We start from the raw sequence: 26,423 nt of genomic DNA on the forward strand, positions 1-26,423 counted from the left end.
TGTGCACCCGTACAAGGCTACAAAAAAATAATCAATGAATTTAGAAAAAATATATAGTTAATATATATATATATATATATATATATATATATATATATATATATATATATATATATATATATATTAGTTTGTGACTGTAACGACCAGTTCCTGGTACGTATTTTAAATGAGAATTATGCATTTTACAAAGGGACTCGACGAGTTGGAGGCCCTAAACCCGTCGAGTAGGAATGGGAGGAGTTTGGACGCGGGACTCGAAATCTACTCAATGAGTCGAGAGCCTTGACTCGACGAGTAGGGTTACCAGAGTGAAACCCTAATTTTTCGGGTTTTCACCTTATTTAAACACTTTAGCTGACCTCAACTTCAGCTTCCATCACCTCCAAACATCAGTCACGAAACCCTAGCCCATTTTGAGTGTTCTTGATCCATTTTTGTGTGTTTTTAGTGGTTTTGAAGCTTGAGAAGGAAGAGGAAGCTTGGGGGATCAAGAGGAAGCATGTAGATCCAGAGTTTGTGCTCCATTTCCAGTTCATCTGAGGTATAAAGTATATACCTTGTCCATTCATTTAGTAGATCCCTACATGGTGTAGTTTAGCGCGTATTGGAGCATAATATGGGACCATTCATGGATGCAAGCATGTGTGGGGTTAAGACTTCAGATCTGGAATCTTTGAGGGACTCCATGGCATAAAGGTGCCAACTTTATGGCCATAGGAGTCCCATGCAACTTGTGAACCTCATTCTAAGGCCTTTTGAGCTAGATAACCCATGCATGAACGTAAAGTTTGTAAATTTACATGTTATATCGACCCTAGGAGGCCAGATCTATGTTTTGGATGCATTAAGCTCGACTAAAATCAACTATATGGATTTAGACTTTGGGGAACTCGACAAGTCATTATTAGGACTCAACGAGTTGGGACGTGGTTCCCCAACCTTTATTGTTACTGAGCAAACTTGTTGAGTCTAGAAGATGACTCAGCAAGTTGGACGTGTTTAAGGACTGGAAGATCAAAGAACTCGACGAGTCTGAGGATGGACTCAACGAGTTGATGATAAAACGTCCCGACTTGTATGAAGGAGAACTCGATGAGTCCAAGGAAGGACTCGACGAGTTCAAACAGAAAGTCTCGATTTTGTCATAAGGAGAAACTCGGCAAGTTAAAGGGTAACTCGATGAGTTAGATCGCGAGTTCGAGATTCCATGAGTCATGGAACTTGACGAGTTGACAGACCAACTCAACGATTTGAGTCAACCAGGATGTTGACTTGGACCAGAAGGTTGACTTTGACCAGAGTGTTGACCTTTGAAATGACCATTAACCAGAGTTGACCCTTAAAGGGGTTATAAGTTTGAAAGAGTAATTAAAAGATATGTTATGAATAGGAGTTTGAGGAGAGTTGATCCCAACACCGATGACAGTTCAGCTACTTCATGACACTAAGGTGAGTTACCTTCCAGTAGAAGTGGGTCTAAGGAACCAAGGTCGGCCCACTAGTAAGACTTATAGTAGGGTTAATTGTCTTTGTGATAATTATCTGGTATGTCTCTATCTTTTATGATTATGTGCCAGTATGCTATGATGTTATGTGATATGTGATAGGAGGGGTAGGATAGGCCCCAGCACCGGTAGATAGGGTCGAAGGGGTATGCAAGCACCCAGATTAGCTAGGCAGTATATGATTATATGTTTATGCACTAGGATGCTATGTGGTAGAGTACGGGTGAAATAGTCCCCGGTATCGGTCGAAAGGACCAAAGGGGTAGGCCAGCACCCTGATATGCTAGGCAAGGTACCGGTCGAAAGGACCGAAGGGGTAGGCCAACACCCTGATATGCTAGGCTAGGTACCAGTCGATAGGACCGAAGGGGTAGGCCAACACCCTGATATGCTAGGCAATTACCGATTGAAAGAGATCGAAGGGGTAGTCCAGTACCCAGATAAGTTAGACAGTATGTATGTTATATGGTATGTGGTATGATGGGGGAACTCACTAAGCTTTGTGCTTACGGTTTACAGTTTTTTTTCATGTCCTTCTTCTTCGAAAAGAAAGGAGCTGGCATGGTAGCAGCGCATCACACCACTATTTTCCGCACTATGATGTTCTTGGGATTGGACTCTGACATTGTTACTATACTATGATATGCTTTTGAGACATATGATCTTTGGCTTTGATGGAATGATATAAGTTGATGATGTTTTCTTAAAAAACATTTATGATTTGCTATATCAAAAATGAAATTTTTGATCATGTTATTGTGACGTAATAACATATAGATCCAACAATCTCCTGCTTGTATATATACGTTTCTTTTGTGGTTGACTTGGGTTCGATCCCCATTTTACACCTTAAGTAAATCAATCGAAGTTCCATCTTTGACTCTTAAACCTAATAGTTATTTTCATTTAGTAAATCAATTTCCATAAGTTAAAATTTTGCCTCTCTAACCATGATAAATTCATATTTGGTTTTCTTTAATCAATTTAATTAACCTTTTTATTTTTCCTCATAAAATTCATCACCTCCTTAGATTTATTATATATATATATATATACATATATATATATATATATATATATATATATATATATATATGAGCCCATATTTTATTATTTGCAGAATGCCTATATAATTGACGGACCAACCCTGATGATGAGATTGAATGAAAGCAAGCAAAAGTTAAGTATTGCTCCACTACATTTAAAGTCAATCCATTAAGAAATTGTACATCAAGTCTTAAAAGACATTATCTTACAAATAACAAGAATCCATATAATAGAACTTATTTTATAATTTTTATTTGGTAACATTTTTACATTATAATTAAAAATCTTTGGTTTTTGTTTTATGTACATAGATTGAAAATGCGATAAATGTACAAAATGGTTAAGAAACGATAAATGGACAAGGGGGTCAAGAAACATGAAATATATCTACATATGATTAAGCTACCTTACTTACATAAAATGTTTTTTACATTTGATGTTGAATTTTTTCAAATATATAATCTCTCATGCGACGACGCGAGTATCCATAAACAACTTAATTGTACTAGATTTTATAGCAATCCAATTTGGTCATAACTTGGTCCTAGCATGAAATTACCCAGACCACTCCCAATCTCAGGCTGATCACAAAATGTTCTATATGGGTTTGGTTTCGGAGCTGAAGTTGGTGTGTATAGTCTCAAAAATATTAATAAATTTTTTTCATTTTTAAACCATCAAATTCGTACAACATTTGTTCCAAAATCAGTCATAGTAAAATGTATCTCAAACATCAGAGTAAAATGATAATAATTAGAACAGAAAATTATTATGGGATATTGTGCAGTCAAGCCCGACCCTTCCTTTAAAATTGGAAGTACCTGAAAATGTTTAAACCAAAAAAATGTAAGCACAAAGCTTAGTGAGTTCCCCAAAATACCACATTCCATACATATCAGTGGGCCAATCGCTAGGGATATATTTCAATCCTATATGAATGCTATGTTCCAACCATAGTCTTATAGTCACTTCCAGACTATAGCCCAACTGTAGCCTTTCTGCTATGATCCAACCATGGTCTTCCCTACAAGTCACAAAGACAAACAAGTGTTGTGATTAAACTAAAGTCTTTCATACAGGTGTTGTGAGCCAACCACAGTCTGTCTTACAAGAGTGACAAAGACAATCTAGCAACCTATATAGTATAGTGAGAAGACTTACCTTCCAGACGTAGTCAACAGCTAACAACTATCACAATCAATGAATTGGGTGCTTTACACCTCTTAATAAACTATACACGGTAAACCCTTAGTCCACCTTCAAAAACTAGTTAAATAATCAAAAGTCAACCAAGTCAAAGAGTCAACGATCAAAGTCAACTTCATCGATTCTCCACGTCATCACCTCTTATTGGCCACATCATGGCAGAATAACGACAAAATAGTCAAGTATCCCCTAGTTGCCATGTAGTGGCAGCCAAAATGTCACGTCGTGGAAACCGGGTCTTAACAACTTAATGGATTAAGTTGTTTTCCTTCCACTCCAAGAGTTACAAAACTTAGATCTGACCCTTCCCAAGCTCTTGATGGATAAAGTTTCCAATTTTATCCATTAAAACATCCCAATAAGTCAAGATCTCTAAACCTAGGTCGTAAATGATAACTTAAGGCATGAACTAATATATTAAGCACTTAATGATCAAAGCCACATGTCCATAACTTCTAGAAGGATTTCCTATACCTAAATCAATGCTTTATAAACATGCATGTCCAATGCATGTCTCTTCCAAACTACCTCAAAACATGGAAGAAATAAACTAAAACTTGTGCATGAGATCAAATACACCATATGACTCTAGATCTAGAACATATAACCCCAAAAAGGACCTCAAGGATCCTTAAAGTTGCCAACTTTATGGAATCCATTCCTCCAAACCTCCATAACATAAAGAAAAATGGACAAGGAACCTAGATCTAAAAGCATGCAACATAAATCTTGGATCTTGAACACTTACAATTGTAACATCATGATTTTTCACCCAATTTTTTTTATTTTAAAATATTTATTTAATAGAATACGTTAGCGGAAGTCTTATTTTGAATTTTATGAAAACATCACCAATGTTACTATTATTACCAAAAACATCATTCATCAAAATAAAGTTCCTAAACCAAATGAAAAAAGTTCTAAAAAAGAAGTACCAACAAAACTCAACAACATGTCCAAATGGTATCAATACTAAGTCATAGACTGGAATATAATTACCCAAAACATGCAAATTAGTTATTAGGCCAAATTATTATACTTTGGCCTGAAATTGCAGCCTGGTCAAGAACACTTTAGCACAACTTACACCTTTAGAATTTATAATTTTTCTTGATATTCCATTAGTTCAGACTTACTCGCACAAGTCCATATGATTTTTCTAGAATTTTCTATGAATGTTATAAAACTACATATCCGTGCAGGTAATTTCTGACCAGTCAGCGAACATGACAATTTTCACCTTTGTTAGAGACTACATTAGGTCCTGGAAAATATCACGGACAAATTGAACTCGAAATTTAATTATTTAGACTTTATGGATCCTCAATCCGACTCCTGATGATTTTTCTAGATTGTTTTCAAAACCGAAACCGAATGAGAATTTTCCTGAATTTCTCAGCTTTAAATTTTAAGGGTTAATTGACAACTTAACCCATTAAACCGTAACTAGAATCAACTAAAAATATGGAAATATAGTTCTTAATGGTATCAACATGTCAAGAAGTTAAAATAACAATTTCAACCTCAAACCATGACTACATTGCTTATATGAGGAAAAATAAAGTATGTTGCTAAAATAGGGAACATCATTAAGGCTTGAGTTTCCTCCAACATTAAGCCTCATGAAAATATTTTAAGGTGTATTTTGAAGACTTTTTGGATGGCTCAAAACATGGTATTTTCATAGAAAATTCCCCACTTGAATCAAAATAACAATAACATGAATTTTAACAATCAACAATAAAGAGAATGCCCCCAAAACTTGGAGTAACTCAAGGACATGAACAATAGCATTCTTGAGAGTGTTCATAACAAAATTTTGACAACAAAAAACCATAAAAATACATCTAATAAAGCTATAATTTGATCATATGAACATTCAAAGATTGTAATAAGGAATAAGATGTGATAAGTACCATAAAAAAGGAAGAGATTGGCAAGATAATCAATCAATTCTTCATCATCTGGAAAGGAATTGACATGAGAGGGAAACCAAAACTTACAATGCAAGAGTGATGGACCCAAGCACTTCAATTTCAGAAGAACTCGTCGGCCAACTCCCCCCCCCCCCCCCCCCCTCCTTGAACGATCGATGCTACTCCTTCTCTACTACAAGTCGTTCGTTTGTTTTCTTACTAGACAATTTCCAGTCGATGCAAAAAGACAATATGAGTCACTCTACTTTTTTCTCCTACCTTCTATCGACGCAAACAAGGGAAGGATCGATCTTTTTTTTCTTGCTACCGATCGACTTATACCTTAGCAACCCAAAGACTCGAGTTTGGCACCCCCTAAGTCGATTGTGTAGGAACAATAATTATGATTGATAGATTCGATAATAAAGAACGTGAATTACATGATAAGAAAAATGAAGATCATAAGAGTGCTGAAGGCTTTGATTATAATAGCTCTAGAAGAGTTCTCAAGAACTTCTCTATAAGAGCGTACAAACGACAATTAGGGTTCCAAGACATTAACCCTAATGTTACATGCATGCACTATATATATATATATATATATATATATATATATATATATATATATATATATATATATATATATATATAGTCTACAATACAAACATAAGATGAGAATGGACAGGCTCAAACCGGAATAAAACAAACTATAGTAATCATACATTTGACACAATACCATTAAACCCAACAATCTCCCCCTTTGTGTCAAATTACGAAAGAGAGTCTTTATTTTTGTTTTTTTTGGGCGTTGAACTGTTTGTGCATCATATTCAGTAGTACGTTTCGGACACTGAGATACCATTTGATCATATCCGATAAGCATTTCAGATCCACTGATGTGTTCTCCTTACATGTTTCAACCATTGAGAGTATAGTCTTCAGAGCGGTGGTTGAGTAGAGATGTTTGTCTCTCAAAAATAACATACTCCTTTGAACTGTATCACCAACCTTTCGGTTATAGAGAACGATCTAATGTTCTTTCCGAATAACTACCAACTGCATCTTTTGAACATCTTTACGCTCCTCTTAGGGTTTCAGAGTGGGCCTTTTCTGGAAAACCAATGCTATCTGTACATCCATCTTTGCAATCTATAGGATATAGCAGATAAGCATCCTTATCACATGGGCAACGATGGGCTCGTATTTCTTTTCATCTTTCAGGACTATATTGAGCAAGGAGATCCAGTCGTATGGATTCATAAACGACAAGTCTGCCAAAGTGAATTCATCCAAAACTTTATTGGATCCCCGGAATCCCTTGAACATAATATTCACAAAATATTCAGTAGGCACAACCAAGCAAACCTTTAATCCTATAATCCTCTTCAAGCTCCAAGTCTGATATTGAGGCTTGACATACTTCAAGTAGAAATTGAAGAGTTTCAGATTCACTACTTTGTTAGAAATCAAAGCGTTTTCTATCACTTCAAAACACCAAAACAGAAATGCCTTGGGAGTAATGGGAAAATCAAGTTGAGAATCTGATTCGTTATTCAGATCAAAAGATACCGTAGGTTCAAGCCAATAGACACTCGGATCATTAATAGCTTTTTTCTGAATTCTATCAATCGACCATGGAGAAAAGAGCGACTTCTAAGTTTCAAGAGTAATCTTGGCAATCTTAGCCTCCGCTTCTTGTGCTTCCAACTCCTTACGAAGATTCAGAAGATCATTAAGTTCTTTGTCTCTCTTCTTTCGCGTAAGCTTCTTAGATTCAGAAAGCTCTTCTTCTTCTTCTTCTTCTTCTTCTTCTTCTTCTTCATAACTAAGTTTCTCTTTGCCTTTGATTGATGCAGAAGCTTCATTACCCTCTGATAATCAATCTTTGGTTTTGGTTCATGTTCTTCAGTTGTTTGCTTTGCTTTGGGTTCTTCTTTGTCTTCTTTGTCTCCCCCTTATTTCGGAAGAGCACCACCACCCGAAACACCTTCAATCTGATGTAGCATTACAAATATTGGTTGAAGTTTGTCCAAAATTTATTTTCGAACTGAGACTGTGAACAAGGAGTCACGAGTCTCCACAAGCCGTTGTAGGTATTGTTTTATTTCAGAAACAAAGCTTTTAGCAACTGTTTTCTTAGATTCCAAATCATCAACATGATTGTTAGTATATTACGGCTTCACCGAAATGACCTTGGATTTCTGAGTCTTTCTAGCCAACTGATTCATAATCTTGTTTTCTATGCCCAAGTCCTCCTGCAACTTTTCTATCTTTGAGATAAAAGAGGTGTTTAGTTCAACATTGTCGACCTTTATTGTTGAACGAAAAACATATAGTGTATTCTTCTTAGCATGCAGAGAATTACGAAACACTGCAATAACTTTATTCACGGCTTTGATGTTGGAGTCAGACAATGTTCTGAACTCATCTGTAAAGTCTTTCACCTCTTGAGATAGTTTTTCGACTTTTGCGGTCATTTCTGAAATAGTCATCTCTGAAGCTTTAATTGCCTTGGAAGAATCTTCAAGGACTTTGGCATTTTCTTTTGTTAACATCTCCATTGTGCCCTTGTAGGTTCTCAACAAATACTCATAGTTGGGTGAAGACAAATATTTAGAAGTCTCTAAGAGAGAATCCAATTTCTCATTAAGTTGCTTGAACTGCCCTTTTGTTATCGGGGCATCATCATCATCACTATTAACATTGATAGTGAAAGGGGCTAAAAAAAGAAATTTGTAAAGGATCCTGGATCATCTCTAAACATAATATCATCAGAATCAATTGTAGGAGGAACAATAGATGTATCCGGCTCTGAAGTCACACCAGTATGGACATTTGCCCCAGTATCAGATACGTTGACATTAAAGTTTGAATCCCTAGTCGCCTCCGAAATGGACTTGACAATCAAGACTTCTGGTGAAGTAGTAATAGATGAAATGGATGGAGGGGTGGAATCAGTAAAGCTTGTGGAGGATAATGGAATGGAGATTTGAGGAAGTGAAATTCCAACATAAATATTTGGTCGTAGTAGAGGGATGGATGATATCGGAATAGAAGTTATGATTGGTGAAGATGGTTGAGAGAATGTATGAAAGACATCCATAACAAGAATAGATGAAGGATGTGAAGAAGATACCTTCAAAATAGATTCGTTGGGAGTGGGTTCCGAAGATGGAGATCTCAGTTTCTTAACTTGCTTTCTGGTCTTCTTGGGAGCTTTGACAACTTTAGAAGGACCGACCTTCACTTTTCTCTTGCCTCTCCTTTTCACTACAACATTGTCAAGTGGAACCTTGACCGACATCTCCTCTGGAATAGTCCCAAAAAAGGTGAAATTCCTGGGATCGGACATCATAAACGTGGAGGTCTGGAGAGTCGAAATTAATACCATCACTGAATCAGTCATCAGTGGAACCTTGAAATGGCCAAGTGCATGGTTGACCTTAATTGACCAAAACCTAGGACACGAAATCTCTGTGTGGCGAGTAGTGGAGACGGTGCTATGGATAAGTTGAGTCCACAAAACAGAGCCATAGTCATGTTTTACGCCATGAAACAAACCATAAAAAATAGTGTAAAACAACTTACTCGCACTATTAGACCCTACAACCCTTTCCGAAAAGCTTTTAACAGCAAGGTAAATAACCCATTCCACATTGGGGGAAGGAAGGGTTTCCTGAACTTGGAAAGTAGAGAGATGTCACCTGTGTATCCCATTTAGGTCAATGTTGGAGACCGATTCTGAATCCACGAGAGCTTCAGATGAAGAAAACCCTAAAAGTCTGCTGAAGTGGGACTTGGTGATCGAGGTTTTGCGAGATGCCACCTCGATGTGAGTCATATCCTCTGCTTTGCTGTAGATTATAGATGAATATGACTTAAACAGGTGAACCAATGGAACATATTCCACCATTGTTAATGCCTAAGCCAGTGGTGAGAACTTAAGGCATTCGATTTTGGGCCTGAGAACTTTATCATAGCGTGAGGAGTCAAGATCAATAATCACGTTTTGGCCGTGCTTCAAGTTGAGCATGGTTACAGAGGCCGATTGATCAACAAATGAGATATGCTTAGATGAACCAACCATTGTTATGATGAAGAAGACGATAAACAATAGAGACAATTAGGGGTTTTGCCTTAAGGGATTCGAGAATAATGTTTGCGGTGAGAGAAAACTGTTTGAATACCCCTTTTTATACGACAAGTGATAAGTAGTGAGAGAAAAGCGTCGGTTAACGTTCCCGTGCCACGTAAAAGTAGCCTAGAAAATTGTGGTAGATCATCAATGGTGTCGGGCACCGTTGTAACTGACACACGTGATGTCAAGGAATTCAAAATCCGCGCCTAAGATGAAATATTATCTCCAGTAAACCGTCGTTTCGGTTTTGACATATTCAGAAGCATCAGCTAATCCACCGATTTTTGAATCAATACCTATTCTCGGAATGAAGGTAGCTAATCGGAGTTTAGAAACAAAGTTTGAAAAATCACTAGGATTTTTGCTGCAAGAGTGTGCCAAAGATAAAGAAATAAATCAAATTAAATATTTAGGATTTAGTGATGTCAAATAAAATTGACATGAAAATCAGATGGATCTCGGGTAACGATCTCTTCCTTCTGAGTCAAGAGAGACTCAAAAGTGTTTGTGTGGTATCCCGTTGAATTACAATCACTAGTCTATTAAAAAACTGTGAAAGGCTTCTTTTAATAGGCTTCATGGGTGGCTAAGCTTCAACCAGATTCCAAAACTAGAAATAAGTCCAAATATGCGAATGAAGTACTTGTTTGACCAATGTAGCCATACGAACAAGTAAGCTTTGGATATTCTTTAAGTGATTGGATATTATGAAAATCTAAAAAAATGTTGGATCTGGTTGGGTAGAAATGTCTTGGGTCGAGAACATTTCATTAAGATCACTCAAAAGAAAATGAGATTTCAAATTATAATGGTACAAAGCAAAAAGGTTTTATTTGACAATTCCTTGGTGAAAATATCTAGAACATTTAATTGTTCACCGTCAATTCAGAAAGGGGATTTAGAATTTTGGGTCTCACTCAAAATCGTGGTGAAAACGATTTAAAGATCATAAACACGGATGTTGTGTAACCATAAACCTCAGTGGTAAGTTCTGAGAGTCTCAAGGGTTACGTTTATGAACATGAAATTGGTGGAGAAAATGTATAGTGGTTACGAAGAAGAAAGTGTACCCCTGCTATAAATGAATCAAAAAGTAGTCAACTCTTAACTCATTGTGAGAAGAGTAAGGTAGCTCAATGACTTATATGAATGGATAGCCTGATTGGAAAGAAACGATCGGAATGAATGTTTCATTAAGGCTACAAACATAGAGTCTTAGAGGCTTGGGACAACATACAACATCATGCTTCCAGGGTCACTTAACTATAATAAAGATTCATAAATATACCTTCCGCATTGGTCTGAATTGAGATTATAAAGAATGTTAACCTGAAAAGAAAACATTAGCTTTCCAAAAGTAAGAAAAGTATTTTTGTTAATTTTGATTTTCTAAAAAAAATAAAACAGAAATAAAGAAAGATGTTTTTTGTAATTTTTGATTTTCTGAAAAAGATAAAACAAAAATAAAGTAAAATATTTTTGTAATTTTTGATTTTTTGAAAAAGATAAAACAGAAATAAAGAAAATGTTTAAGACAAAAGAATTCAGAAACATAAATGAACAGTAACTTCCAAATCATTCTGAAGCTCGGAACCAATCGGAAGAGACTTAATGTACAAAGGATACAAAACATTTTGAAACTCCAATGAACAGTAGATTCCAAAGAGTTCCAAAGCTCGGAACCAATCGTAATCTGAAAAACGAATTCCGAGATGTTTCGAAGCTCGGGACCATTCAGAACATGAACAGTAAATTCTGATTACGAGGATGATTTCGGAACCGAGTCAGCTTCCATCATTCCTAGCCTTTGTAAACTTTGATTGAATGTAGATTCAGGTAAGGCTTTTTTAAGACGTCGGCCAACTTATCTGAGGATCTATCAAAATGAACTTCAATACTACCAACCTCGACATGATCCTTTATTAAATGATATCCCAATGCAATGTGCTTTATCTTTGAGTGTTGCACTGGATTATGGCAGATTCTAATTGTGCTTTTAGAATCACAATATAGAGGGATTCTCTTCATATTAATTCTATAATCGCTAAGCTGGTTCCGAATCCTCATAACTTGGGATGTACACGATGCAACAACAATATATTCAACTTCAACAATGGATAAGGAGACACAAGTTTGCTTCTTGGATTTCCAACTTACAAGTTTGCCATCCAGAAACTGACATCCCCCTGATGTACTTTTCTGATCAAGTCCACATCCGCCTAGGTCAGCATCATAGAAGGCTTGCACGAAGAATCCTGAATTCGACGGATACCATAGTCCGAGAGAAGTAGTTCACTTCAGATACCGAAAGATGTTCTTGACTGGAAACATGTGAGGTTCTCTAGGGTTGGCTTGAAATCTGGCATAACAGCCCATAACAAACATGATATCGGGACGAATGGAAGTTAAGTATAACAAAGATCCAATCATTTGACGATACAAAGTCATATCAGATGCTGGTTTATCAAGTGAAGGTGTGAGTTTCGTTCTGAACGCCATTGTAACTTTGACTTTAGAATCACCCACCATTACGAATTTCGCCAATAAGGTCTTTATAAAGGCTTCTTGGTTGATGAAAATACCTTCTGAACTCTGTCTTATATTCAAACCAAGGAAAAAGTTAATTTTACCCATCGAACTCATTTCAAATTTCATTTCCATTAACTTTCAGAATTCAGCTGTTAAACTAGGATTAATAGATCCGAAAATAATGTCATTAACGTAAATTTGAACAATCATCAGATGATTACCCTCCTTCTTACGAAAGAAGGTAGGATCAACAGTACCTTATTTAAATTTAGATTGCTTAAGAAAACGAGTATGAGTTTCATACCATGCCCTCAGTGCCTGTTTGAGACCATCTACCGCTTTATTTAGAACATAGCAATGATTCGGATATTTTTTTCATTCACAAACCTAGGTGGTTGTTCAACATATACGGTTTCTTCCAGTTCATCATTCAGAAATGCACACTTCACGTCCATTTGATATACATCAAATTTTTTGTGAGCTTCATAGGCAAGAAAACTTTTAACAGATTCTAGTCTAGGAACCAATGCGAATGTCTCTTCATAGTTGATTCCTTCTTCTTGACAGTATCCTTTGACCACCAAGCATGCCTTGTTACAAATTATATTCCCTCTTTGTCCATCTTATTGCGAAATACCCATTTCATTCCTGCAAAAAAAACATCCTTCGGAGTGGGAACCAATCTCCATACTTCGTTTCGCTCAAATTCGTTGATTTCTTCCTGTATTGCTTGCTTGAACCTAATTTGCATGATCAAGAACAATTTTCACAGTTTTAGGCTTAATTTTAGAAATGAAAGAGTTAAACATACAAAATTCCAATTTTGAAAATAATGTAGTTTGTTTTGCTTTTTGTTGAGCCCATGTAAGAACTCCTGAAGATGAGTCTCCTATCATCTGAGATTGTGGATGATCCTTGGTCCACTTAGTCATTGGAGGCTAATTCGGATCAAGGGCTAGATTGATTTCAACATAAGCTTCTTCGAATTCTGATTGTACATCTAAGTCATTATTTTCATTCTCCCCTAGAAGTTTGCATGCGACTCTACATTCCGAATCAGATCCTCCCCCTGGAATGAATCATCGGTTTTAGAGTTCAAAGTGGAACCCTCCCCGTGGAATGGAGCATCAGAAGGTTGTGCTGAATTTGGGAATTCAGAGGCATTCATAATCGGTTGTTCCGAAGAAGTCTCAATGTTTATAGCAGCTTCATCAACTATCTTCTTTAATTCATCTTTTTGGTTGTCCTTGGCCTTCGATTATGAGGAAATGGATTTTTAAAGCTCATCAAACAAATTTAGAAATTCCTCATATAAATTCATAAGAGGAATTGGCATTGAATTTGTTGACGAAAGATTTACCCAGACGGACGATCTTCTTTCTGATATCTCTTCATGTAGTTGTCATCAAAGGTGACACAGTAGGTTTCTTCAATCTTTCTTGACTCCTTGTTTAGAACCCTATATGCCCTGGAAGTTAAAAAATAACCCAGAAAAATTTCTTCGCCTGCTTTCACATCGAACTTGTTCCTACTTTCTTTAGAGTTGAGAAGAAAGCACCTGGAACCGAATACATGAAAGAATTTAACATTAAGTTTCGTTTGTTCAGGATTTCATAAGGAGTAATGAGAAATATTTTATTGATGAAGGAACGGTTCTATGTGAAGCAAGCAGTTGCAATAGCGTTAGCCCGGAAGTAGAGAGGAAGATTCGCAAATGATAACATCGTCATTGCAGCTGCACAAAGAGAGCAATTTCATCTTTCAACTACACCGTTCTGTTGGGGAGTGTAAGGCGAAGAAAAGTTGTGAGAGATCCCTTTTTCAGTTAAGAATTCTTCAAATGATTGATTTTTGAATTCTGAACCGTTGTCACTGCGAATTTTCCGAACCGGCTTTCGTAAGTGAATCTCAACATGCTTGATGAAATCTATCAGCTTCGGAGTTGAATCTGATTTCTGTCTAAGAAAGAACACCCATGTAAATCTAGAAAAATCATCAACAATAAACAAAATATATTTATTACCACCAATACTTTCGATGGATGATGGACCATAAAGATCAATGTGTAATAATTCCAATGGCTTAATGATTTTGGTATTGATGATGGTCGAGTGACTCTTCCTGCTATGTTTTCTGAGCTCACAAGCAACATATAAATGTTTCTTCTCGAATTTTAGAAGGGGTAGGCCACGAACAAGATCTCCAATGACTAGCTTATTTATATCCTTGAAGTTCTGATGGGAAAGCCTTTTGTGCCATAGCTAACTATCATCCGAATATGCTTTCGTAAGCAAGAAAATAGATGGCTTCCCTTTGATTGGATTCAGATTCAAAGGATACATCTATCCCTTCCTTTTGGATTTCATAAGAACTGCCTTAGAATTATTTTCAAATATCTCTAAACCTTCTTCATCAAATGAAACCTTCAGTCCTATTCCTACAACCAATTGCGAAACACTTATTAGATTGTGTTGCAGACCTTCGACATTAGCTACCTTCCGAATCGAGAATTCACCATACGTAATCATTCTGTAGCATTTAATCTCTCTTGTGGCGTTGTTTCCAAACTTCACTCTACTACCATCCTTTAACGATCTAAACTCTCATAATTCTTCTCTTCTCCCAGTCATGTGACGAGAACAACCACTGTCGATATACCATTCTGAATCATATTGTTCGTCACACATAACCTACAAAAATCAGAGAGATTTAGGAACCTGAACCATCTTGCGTCCTTGTGAGAATTTCTTTTAAGCAAGAAATATCTTACTTTTATCAACCCAAAATGATTTTCTTTTCAAAACATGATTCTTTCCTTTAAAAAATTATGAAAACTTCCACTTTGTGGTCACAGATATTTATTTCAACAATATTAGATTTTCGTTGAATAAATTCTTTGTATTTCGGAGCCATCTTTTTCGCAAAGTCTTTTTCATCCTTTTTCAAATTTGCTTCGTATTCCTTGAGAGTAACTTCTGGTCTCAAAACAACTTTGATTTTACTCTTAAAATCCCTTGATTTGTTGAGAGGTTTTGAAAACTGAGATTGAGGAGATGATTTTCGTTTTGGATTTTCAATTGGTTTCGAAACTAGTGATTTTGTAGAAAAATTTGACTTTGATTTCGAAATTTGAAAGGAATCAACTTTTTTATTAGAAGATCGTTCTGAATTGACAGAACTTTGATTTAAATTTTTATTTTTCCAAAAACACTTTCTTTCTTTCAAATTCTTACTATATCTAGCATTTATATGTCTTTTCTTAGCAAGAAGTTCTTCTGTAGACTTATGAATGTTAGATTTTGGTTTTTCTTTTCTGACTGCGTTTCATGCTTTTCAGAAGAGGTTTCACTGGAAATATCTTTTGTACCACTTAGTCTAGCCTTATCGTAATAAATGTTCACACGATTCAATGGTTTTGAAACATATCTCCCTTTTGTTTTCTATGAGGTCATTTCCGAAAGACCTTTTGTTTCATCACCATTATCAATCGGATTTGACCAGAAGAATGCATCGCATCAATTCGCATTGTCATTGTTAACTAGGGACCTTAGTTTAGATGTATTATTTTCGTTCAGTCCCGTCTTAACAAAAACTTGATTAGGAACAATTTGGACTTTCGGAAAAACAATTATTTTTTTTTTCAAAACATTTGAGCCTTTGTTTTCAACAATTCGAACAAATTCGATTGAGTTTTCTGAAATCAATTTTTTCTTAGGTTCATCAACATTTTGCACAAAAATAGAACAATCCATTTCATCCTATACCAAAATCTCACTCATTTCGCTTTCATCAAATTCAGAAACGTTTTCGGAATCAAAAGTGTTTTCTGAATTTAATTTCTTGCATAATGAGTCATATTTTTGCATAGAACTCAATTTGATTTGCTTTTTTATCCTTTTCATTCAACATTTCTTTTAACATATTTTTGTGGTCTTTGGACTGTATGTATTCCTCAAGTTTCTCAAGTCCAACCCTGTATGAATCAGAAACGTCATTTGATGAAAAATAGATTCGCATTTATAGCAATCTGCATTGATTTCATCCTCTTTAATTCAATTCAAGAATGGGCAAAATCATTTTATGCAGACATTTCCCTATTTCACAATCCAAATGCAAGACTATCTGTTTTAAGATAAATAACAACATCACGTGATCTAATCGCTACGTCGTAGCTGCCAAAATACCACGTCGTGGAAACTTGGTCTTAATAACTTAATGGATTAAGTTGTTTTCCTTCAACTCCAAGAGATCCAAAGCTCATATCTAGCCTTTCCTAATGTCTTGATGGATAAAATTTCCAACTTTATCCATTAATATATCCCAATAAGTCAAGATCTTTAAACATAGGTCCTAAATGACAAAAAAAGGCATGAACAAATCCATTAAGTAGTTAATCACCAAGGCCATAAGTCCATAACTTCCATAAGGATTTCCTACACCTAATCATCATAAAAATCAATGCTTTATGGACATGTAGGTCTAATGCATGTCTCTTCCAAACTAGGTCAAAACATGAAAGAAATGAACTCAAACTTATACATGAGACCAAATACAACATATGACTCTAGATCTGGAAAATATAACCCCAAAAGGACCTCAAGGATCCATAAAGTTGCCAACTTTATGGAATCCATTCCTCTAAACTTCCACGACATGAAGATTCAAGATGCCAAAAACACCAACAAGAACCTCAAGAACTCAACAATGGAGGCTAGATCTTATTAGGGTTGGAAAGGAAGATGTTGGAGGATGAGAGTGTGCAAACTCTAGGTTCCACTTTTCTTAAATAGGGCCTAAAGCCTGGAAAACAAAATCAGAGTTTTGCCTTCAGATGGTCGTCACATCGTGGCCTAATACTTGTCACGTCGTGGGGCACAAAAATGATTTGCGGTCACTTTGGTCATGCCATGTCTTGGGGGCACCTTTCCCACGTCGTGAGTACTAAAACTCATAATTAAATTTTCAATTAATTATACATGGAATTTCGAATGTTATATGGTCTACAAAAAATAAGAACCACCCGTTTCAGTGTGTTCGGTACCGGTCCAAGACGACGATCATCCTAATTACTTCGCTAATTTACAATGTATTTGACGAATTTTCTGGTTTATTTTTTGATAGAAAAAGTTAAAAGGTTCGTGCATGAACGCGGCTTTCATGGCCATTTCTATAATTATAAATACCTCTATATTAATTTCATAATACATCGATTTGGATTAGACCTGACAATTCGTGTATTCGTGTCATGAAAACGTACGTGTCAACTATGAATTTGACACGATACGATTACACGATGAGAAATAAGCTTAATCTCAATTTTTAAGATGTATTCATGTCGTGTCGTGTCTCTCACAGATTTATGTTTTCGTGTCTGAAATTGACAGGTCTAATTTGGATTAGATAAAAATAAAATGCAAGCTATAAGGGCAACTGATATAGCATCATAGCTCTCCACAATACACACTTTTGTAATAAATAAATAGATAAAAAAAAATCGAAATAATAGCTTTCATCCCTTTGCACAATACACATTTATATAAAGAAAAATAAAAGATAGGATATGTTTTCTTCTTGTTCCCTAGTTCACGATGTAGAATTTATCGTTAAAGAAATGTGTAGATGATCGTCGCGTCGATCAAGAGACGAGCCACATGAAAAAGGCTGACCACCATGTAAGAGCGAACGTGGCCACAATGTAAGTCCATAGCATGATAACAGAACACTCGCTTTCCCCAACCTCAAACAATTGTGTTATCGTACCTGCATATTTCATCCGTTACTTTTCATAGATTTATACATAAAATGATTGTTTTTCTTAAAAATCAAGTAACATATTAATCATACTAATAGCCATAGCTGGTGGAAGTGAATATTGGATCAAAAGAACAAACTGATATAGCGAATCAGATCCCACAAATCCAACATGATGTGCTGCTTTTACAACGCCAATGCCCACGAGTGGCAAAACTACATAACGAACCACTAGAATTCCAATAATGAGCCACAACCCTATGCCTGATTTCTTCAAACCTTAATAAAAATGAAGTCGATAAGGAAAAAAGTTCATTTTAAAAAGACTACGCATTACATTATGAGTAAATATATTATATATACCCTTAAAAAGATTAGCTCCCACAATCAATGTCATGGCTGGAACTGTTGCTTGACTATTAGTTTGATCAAAAATAGAAAACCATGAATAACATTTTTGATGTCAAAAATCGACATAAAATAAGTGGTTTAATTGTGGGTACCCAAGGAGAGATGCTGAACTGTCGATGACACGAAGAGGAGCATTATCTCCGACCATTAGCTTTCTAATCGGAGAGATCACCCCTATCAGAAGCCCAACGATCTAACAAGAAATTTTGGTAAGTGAAAACAAATCAATGGTGGTTAATTAAGACTTATTGATCAGTTTCTTAAAAAGGAACAAGATCATACGGTGGCAATGGTGGAGGGTGTTAACCACATCTTGAGGTTGATTTTATCTATAAACATATCCACGTGCTTCTTAATCTTTGTTAACATTGTCACCTGTTCAAATCCATCAATGATCATCAAAACAGAAAGTCAAGTAAAACCATAATCTTGATGGTTTCTGTATCACGTTACCTTTATCCCTTCATCATCTTTAAATCCGGAGTTCTGTTCCTCCACTTCTGCAGATTCTTCATCAGGAGCTTCGCAATCTTCAAAGCTCGAGCCACGAGACTGTAGCAACGACTCATTATAACTTTCCATAAACATATCTAAAGTTTTACCACTACAATCAATGCTGATAGTGGACGCCTTTCCGATGTCTTTCCCACTCCCGTTTCCATATGACGCACGTATAATGTTGTAAACATATGACCATATATAAACTGAACCAATCTGAAACCTCACAACAACAAGTCAATTCCATCATATATATTCCAAACAAAATCTAGGATCAATAAATTCAAACTGTGTTCAAGGTCAATTTCAAGAAGTTTACAGCCATAGAGAGTGAAACAAAAGCTTTCCCGTTAGTCGAGCAAGTTTGTTTATCCCCGAATGGGCTGTTACTTTCTTCACAAACAGCAGGTATGATGATCAGAAGCAAGTTCCCAAGGTTTCCTATATGAACAAGAGCGATTGATACACGACAAAAACTAAAAAGAAGCCTATTTTCTCTTCATAATAACTTTTATTAGAAATGTATAGTATATATATAGTACGTACCAGCAGCACATGAACCAATTACAAGACCATGCAAGTGTTGCGGGGTCCTAGTGATTTTAACGAGCATCCATCCAAGTGCTGATCCAATTATGAATGTGAGAAGAATATTAACTGGCATGAACCATCTATACATTCAATCATGTAGTTAGTTCATTATGAAAGGTGATCTTCGAGAACCCTCTTAAACCGAGTCTTGAAAGCGATTAAGTTAAGGGGAAACTGGACTTACAGAGATACTATGCTGCTGGGTCTGATTGTATCAGCGAGGCTACCACCCACAAGTGCTGGAATGAAGACATAGAACACAACCTGTTTAAAAAAAAGTTCGCCATTGATGACTTGTTTTCTAAGGTAAAGATTAGAATGGGTGACTGTGAGTTACGTTGTTGAGATGGTGACGAGCGGCGTCGCCCAAGATATTAACGCGGTCTATGGCGAGAAGTAGGCCAAGAGCAGTGATCAGAAGCGTCTTGAGTACCGGAATCAACGCCACAATAAATAAATCCAGAACTGCCATTGATGCCTCCAGTCTATTTTTGTATTTTTGTCTTCTAAAAATTAATCCCGAATAAAGAATAAAAAAGATCAAGCGATAACAGATGAATATTTTAAAGATTCTAGTTAAGGAACGGAATTGATAAAGACAAATTAAATTGTGGTAGGAGGGTATGAACAGAGGAAAGAAGGTGTAGAAGAAAGTGGAAAGCGTATGGATTACTCTAGAACTCGTTGTCATTGGTGACAAAGGACCATGTGTGTTTGTATAGGTAGGTTTAAGGTCCGTGTTAAAGCACGGCTCAGTAAAGATAATTTGGGAATTCCTTATAATATGTCGAATGGATATAAAATGAAAAGTAGTCAGTTTAATTGATTAAGCCACATTGGTAGAATTATATAGGGTAAATTACACCGGTCGTCCCGCGTGCATATGCACAAATGCACGTTTAGTCCCTATTTTTAAAAATTAACTCGGACCGTCCCTCGTTTGTTTAAATCCTACATGCTTCATCCCTGATATACGATTTTGTTTCGATTTTAGTCCATGTCAGATCTGAAAATGACTATAATGCCCTTTTTATATTTCTTTTTCAATTAATTTAATGTTTTATTATTATTATTATTATTAATTATAAAAAAATATATATAGACCCACTTAATACCCAAACCCAATCCCACCCCACTCTTCCCAGATTTCTCTTCGTCATCCTCTTCTTAACTCTTGAGAAAACCTTAAAATGACTTTTTCTTAAGTCATCGTCGATGAATAATCTCTCCGACGAACCCTCTCTTTGCGTTCATCACCATCTCCAGCCTGCTGCCACCACGTTTGTCGAAAACAATCTTTGTTTTACACTCACACTACCCCTCACCACCACCCTTACATAACCCCACTCGATCTGCTCCCCTCTTCCTTTTGTTGATCCTACTCCTATCATCATCTCCAGCCATCCCTAATTGCACCTTTCATCTCCAGTTTCTAAATCTGAAATTTGAAACTCATATGGTTTTAGAAATTGAGAAAGAGAGAGTGAGACGGGAAGAAGATAAGCGGAGAAGGAGGAAGGCAACATTAAAATTGTTGCTGCTGATGGTGGTTTAATTCACCTGATTAGGTTACTTGTTCTCAATCGATCCATGTAATCTGTGGAGAATATGTGATACGTTCGATTCGCCACCTGAGGTTTTAAACCACCGCATAGGGTTTCAGATCCAGATTCACCATCGTCATCGTTTACAGATCGTCACATGTGTGTTGCCGTCGCCATCGTCATCTGTGCGCTGCCTAGGGTTTCCTTTGTTCGAAAACCTAAATCTGAAGTAGTGGTCCGCTGTTTGAAACCGAAGAGGGGAAACATGAGACGAGGTAAAATAGAGATTGAAATTGGTCGGTTTCTTGGAATCAATCTCCTCTGTTTGAAACCGACGATGTCCAGGAGTTGTCGGAGCATCGAAGTCCATCGATGTGGGTGGTCTAAAGAAGAAGAAGGAGATGAGGAAATGAGTTATCAAATGTACTGACCCGTTTCTTTTTTAAATGCAATAATAATTATTTTTTATAATAAACAAATCAATGAATAATTAATAAATATAAAATAAATAAATAAGGGCAAAAAAGTCTTTTTATGTGCAGAGGGACTAAGCATGCAAGAAAAAACAAACCTAGGGACGGTCCGAGTTAATTTTTAAAAATAGGGACTAAACGTGCTTATGGGCATATGCACGAGGGACGATTGGAGTAATTTACCCAATTATATATTGTGGTTTTAAAGCTACCTAAAATTACATCATACTATTGGTCAAACTATGAAAGTAATCTCATTCATATTTTTTTTTGTTGCTGCTATGAACATAAAGGTATGTTAATATTCTATGTTTGGGTTTGTTTAATTTCGTAAAGGATGATGAAGAGTAACATATTTTTTTGATTTGTATATATTAGGTTTTTTTTTTCTTTTTTTTGTCCATATTTAATCTTTATAACCGGTTACTCCAGGTTAAACATAAAAAATAACTTAATAGGTTAATATATCTTTCAGTGTATACACATTTACTTCTTAATATTTTTATATACATTTAGTCATTATGACCGGTTTCATCAAATTTTACTCACGACATCATACATACGATAATCATTAATAAGATGTTCTCATACATGACTCGTCGTTCATTTATATCAGTAACCTAATTTACGAAGCGGTCAAATAATGTTAGTTCCTAGTTTTCTCTAAGGAGAAAATGTCTTCGGTTTCGGTTTCATCTATCTGCATAACACAGACAACGAGATTCTTTGTGATTGTTTCATACCAACTCAAATTTGCCCTTCCAAGACAAAAGAATTAATGAAGACGCTAAAAAAATTGAACTTCCAAAACAAAAGAACACCCCTAGCAAAATGTTTCATCTATCTCTATAGCAAACAAAAAAAATTGTGATTGTTTCCTCCCGACTTGAATTTGCACATACAAGACGAAGAATATTGTTGTGTGCTATGAAGATAAATGAATCTTTGGTTAGAAGAAAGCTAGGTCGCCAACATTATTAGATCAATTCGTTAATTAGGTTACTGATATAAGTGAAGGAAGAGCCATGTATGAGAACACATCATTAATTACTGTCCCGCATAAGATATTGTGAACAAAATTCGAAGAAACTCATCATAAGGACTAAATGTGTACAAAAATATTAAAAACTAAATGTATACAAACTGAAAAAATATATTACCCTTTTAAATAATTTTTCTGGCTTAACCTGGAGTAGCCAGTTATATAGATTAATTGTCAACATAAAAACAACTTAAATGATAAAATGTGGACAAAAAAAAAATCAATAACCAAATGTGTACAGACCAAAAAACTATATTACCATTTTAAGTCATATTCTTTATCCTAAATTGGCCAATATTTTTAGAATAATGGTCATATAAACACCCAGGTTCATTGTTTTTTGGGTTATGTGCAAAGACTAAAAAATATATATTTAAATAGGAAAATACATATAACCAAAATTTACTACTACTTTTATAATTTTTATAACAATAATCAAAACAAAAGAACAGTAATTCTATAGATAATCTTATATAGCTATATGAACTGTAAGATTTTCAATTCATTTTTTTTGAAGTAAATTTTTTCATAACTCTTCATAATTAGTATACTCTAATATATTTTATGATGTAAAATTTTTCAGCAACTCTTCATAGTCAGTGACTCTAATATATAGTTCTTTCTTAATATGAAGACATAAGGGGTTCCTTTCCATGGTGCAAGATGCCTATTAAAGTTCCAATCATCAAACTCTTATGGGTCTTAGGTTGAAAATTGGACGAAATTTGGGTTTTTAAGTGAACAGTCGTTGCCGTTCTTGGCGCGCGTGGCACACCTTCAAGTGTGTGAGGCACATCTTCAAGTTGCGTACAATGTATCTTTAGGGTGCGTATGCGTGGTGCTTTTTCTCTCTTGCTTATTAATTTTGTTTGTTATATCTTTTTCAGGTACTATGTTTTGACAGGGTTTTAGACAGTGGCCAGACCAGTTGCCAGATAATTAGCCAATTCATCCTTTCCTCTAATTTTTGGATAATATTCCTTCGACTGATTGGAACTCTTACGTCAATCGAAGGGTTCAACTACTTCCCAAACAAATTAGTATTCTGAAGGCGTTTTTGTGGCATGATGGGAATGAGTTGGGTTTAGCAGAGCGTTAAAAGTTGTATCTTACCCGTGTGTATGGTAGTGTCCTCTTTACTTGCCGTGGATGGCGGCGCCTTTTTACGATACGAGAGACTATCTATTTGGAGATTTGTTGGGAGTTCTTTTCCACTGTCAACTTTAACAAGGACACCCAATACTGGTATGATCTGTCAGTTTTTACTTTCAGATTGGGAGGTGTGGCTTGATCCTGCAGCATTGCAGAGTTGGGGCGAAGGTTAGAGATTTATTCTCCCAATGAGGTGGATATCACTCACTTTCTGCCCTATCTCCATAGTTGTATTTGATCGCAGCCATAGGGGTACAATTTTATGGATGTTTGGGTGCATGCTTGTGGATTTCATGTGGCCAAGGAGGCCAAGGAGAACAGCTCCAGATCTCCTATCATGCGGTTGATCCATCATCTTTTTGTTTTTACTATCTGTCACTGGGAGGAGAGTGACAAGGTTCCTATTTTACCTTTTCTTTATGTGTTGTTTGATTCATCTGGATATTTACCTTAGCATCCCCTATATTTTGGTTGTTTACTTATCCAGACTTGCAGTGGGTCCCATGCTATGGAGCAAGATATGCGGGGGGGGGGGGGGGGGGGGGGGGGTCGGGGTCATTTTTGTCAGACGTCTGGCCTGTTCTAGGCTATCAAATATGGATCAGTCAAGTAGGAATGGTCGGAGGGCAAGACAATTTTGGCGTATAGCCGTTTTGAAATCCAACAACCCAAAGCGAAAAGTTCCATTCTAGACACATTTCATGTAAGTAGTCTATCAATAGTGCAATTAATAATAATATTTTTAAGTGTAGGTTTGAGGATAAACCTAATCAGAGTATAAGTCACTAGGCTATAGTCGTAATTCCCTAAGGAAGTCCTAGTTTGCTATAGTGAATAGCTCTGATAGCAATCTGTCATACCTCCGGTTGGACGACGAAATCGTCGGGCTGTGCAATGTTAGAATGTTAGATCACAGAAACTAAACATACATTGAACAGTACAAAACAATATGTAACATAATCTTCACTTCCATTAAGTATTTAAAATCTACTTCAAGGTAGAAATCTCTAATACAAAAGGTTACTTGACAGCTAGGCATAAATGATACTAACTTTCTTAGACTCCCTCGATCAATCGTTGCTTCAGGGCATGCAAACTGTTATCTCTTGGTTTCATAGGAATACATGTGGTTCTGAAATGTCAACATTGGTGAGTCCACGGGTTTTGATATACAAAATACTTAGCTGCTTTGAAGCGTTATCTTTTTTTATGAATATAGTGATCCATTTTCCTATGTATCCTTATTCTTATTTTTCTTTAATTGAGTATGAGTAACTATGTGCTTATTTCTTGATTTCTTGTTTTGTAAAATCTTATAGTATCCTAAAGGTACTTGTATGAACTTACGTATACGATAGTCACTAGGCTTGTACCTTCCTAGCATTCATTTACTGTTTGAGTACTTATGTTATGACTGCCTTAAGGTTTTACAGTATTACGGTTTATAAATACTATTGTTTACCTTGACTCGCTCGCTTCCTTGAGTATGTGTATAATGTTACTACTTAATAGGTTTTACCCTTTTAAGTAGGGTTTTTAGTTGAGACTGAACAGTGTTACAATGAGTTCCTATAATCAAGCTTATGACGTTGAAACTCCCCGAGACGATGCTTCATCGGGCGTCTCCAAAGTTTAGAAAGTTATACCTATGTGACTCGATTGTCAAGGTTGTAGCTAGCAATCGTATGTGGGGGCATCGTTCTCCTATAGATCTATAAATACATCTCCTGCTCACTTAATATTTAATGATTATAGGTCGGGGTTAGCTAAAATATGAATAACATCTCATTTAACAATTGTTTATGTGTAGTTGCATCAGGTACTTTGATTTCTCTTGTTATCTTAGTTATGTTTAGTGTTATATATATATATATATATATATATATATATATATATATATATATATATATATATATATATAACGTCCCAAAAGTACGAACCAAAAATTTCATTTTTAAAACATATACTTAGCAAAACATTAGAAATAAAACATTCACCGAACATGTCCTTTCATAAACGATATCGCGTGTCTTGGAAAACATTTTATAAAACATAATAATGACAGAGAACAAATCCTTAGGAAGATCTCATAGTGCGGAATACAAAGCATGTATGTGATGTGCCGCTACCGCGCCAGCTCCTGATGGGTTTTGGTCCTAAGAACATCCTATGTGCTCATACAAATCCTAATGCTTGGATCTAGGTTTCTCTATTGTACATGCAAGCTATCCAAGACTATAAACCCTAATTCTAGCATACAAGTAATCATATTAACATGAGAATAGGTTTATAATATTACCTTGATTGTTATGTAGCAATAACAATCCCAAATCTCCTTGTATTGACTTTGGAAGGCTTAGAGTCACAAGTGGCACTCCTCTAATGGTTCACAAACACCATAAGAAAGAGGATGAAGAGGAGAGAGGATGGAGGCTGCCCTAAAACGTGTGAAACCCTAGAAGGGTGTTTTTTCTTCGTTTTTTGTCCTTTAGGGATCTATATATAGTGAGGCTATTAGGGTTATCTAACAAGGAAACCCTAATTTGGATGCTTAAGCCCTAAGCAACCCATGGACTCATTTAATCAAGCCCTTGGACGATTTCCTTATGGGTTTCCCATT

General features: G+C 35.9%; 1 protein-coding gene across 1 annotated transcript; it reads right to left on the reverse strand.

Annotated features, from left to right (window-relative positions):
• Positions 1-17,750: 17,750 nt before the first annotated feature.
• Positions 17,751-20,263, reverse strand: LOC111915972 (protein PIN-LIKES 3). Its single transcript, XM_023911603.3, has 10 exons — positions 19,930-20,263; positions 19,777-19,856; positions 19,548-19,672; positions 19,321-19,442; positions 18,957-19,217; positions 18,786-18,878; positions 18,596-18,696; positions 18,456-18,508; positions 18,186-18,371; positions 17,751-18,101 (listed from the first exon to the last, which is right to left on the reverse strand). The coding sequence occupies exons 1-10, from the start codon at positions 20,062-20,064 to the stop codon at positions 17,977-17,979; spliced, it is 1,281 nt and encodes a 426-aa protein (XP_023767371.1). The 5' UTR covers positions 20,065-20,263; the 3' UTR covers positions 17,751-17,976.
• Positions 20,264-26,423: the final 6,160 nt, after the last annotated feature.

The sequence above is a fragment of the Lactuca sativa genome, chromosome 2 (genome assembly GCF_002870075.4).
Source record: "Lactuca sativa cultivar Salinas chromosome 2, Lsat_Salinas_v11, whole genome shotgun sequence".
In the NCBI taxonomy this organism is placed as follows: Eukaryota; Viridiplantae; Streptophyta; class Magnoliopsida; order Asterales; family Asteraceae; genus Lactuca; species Lactuca sativa.

Bases quoted from the DNA above. Each gene is read 5' to 3' on its own strand.
- LOC111915972 (XM_023911603.3), bottom strand. From the start codon at position 20,064: ATGGCAGTTCTGGATTTATTTATTGTGGCGTTGATTCCGGTACTCAAG. The intron at 18,697-18,785 runs GTATGATCTTGT...ATTTCTTGTTAG, and splicing joins CACCCTCCACCATTGCCACC to ATCGTTGGGCTTCTGATAGG. The intron at 18,372-18,455 runs GTATATATAATA...ATTTTTATTAAG, and splicing joins GGGAGCTAATCTTTTTAAGG to GTTTGAAGAAATCAGGCATA.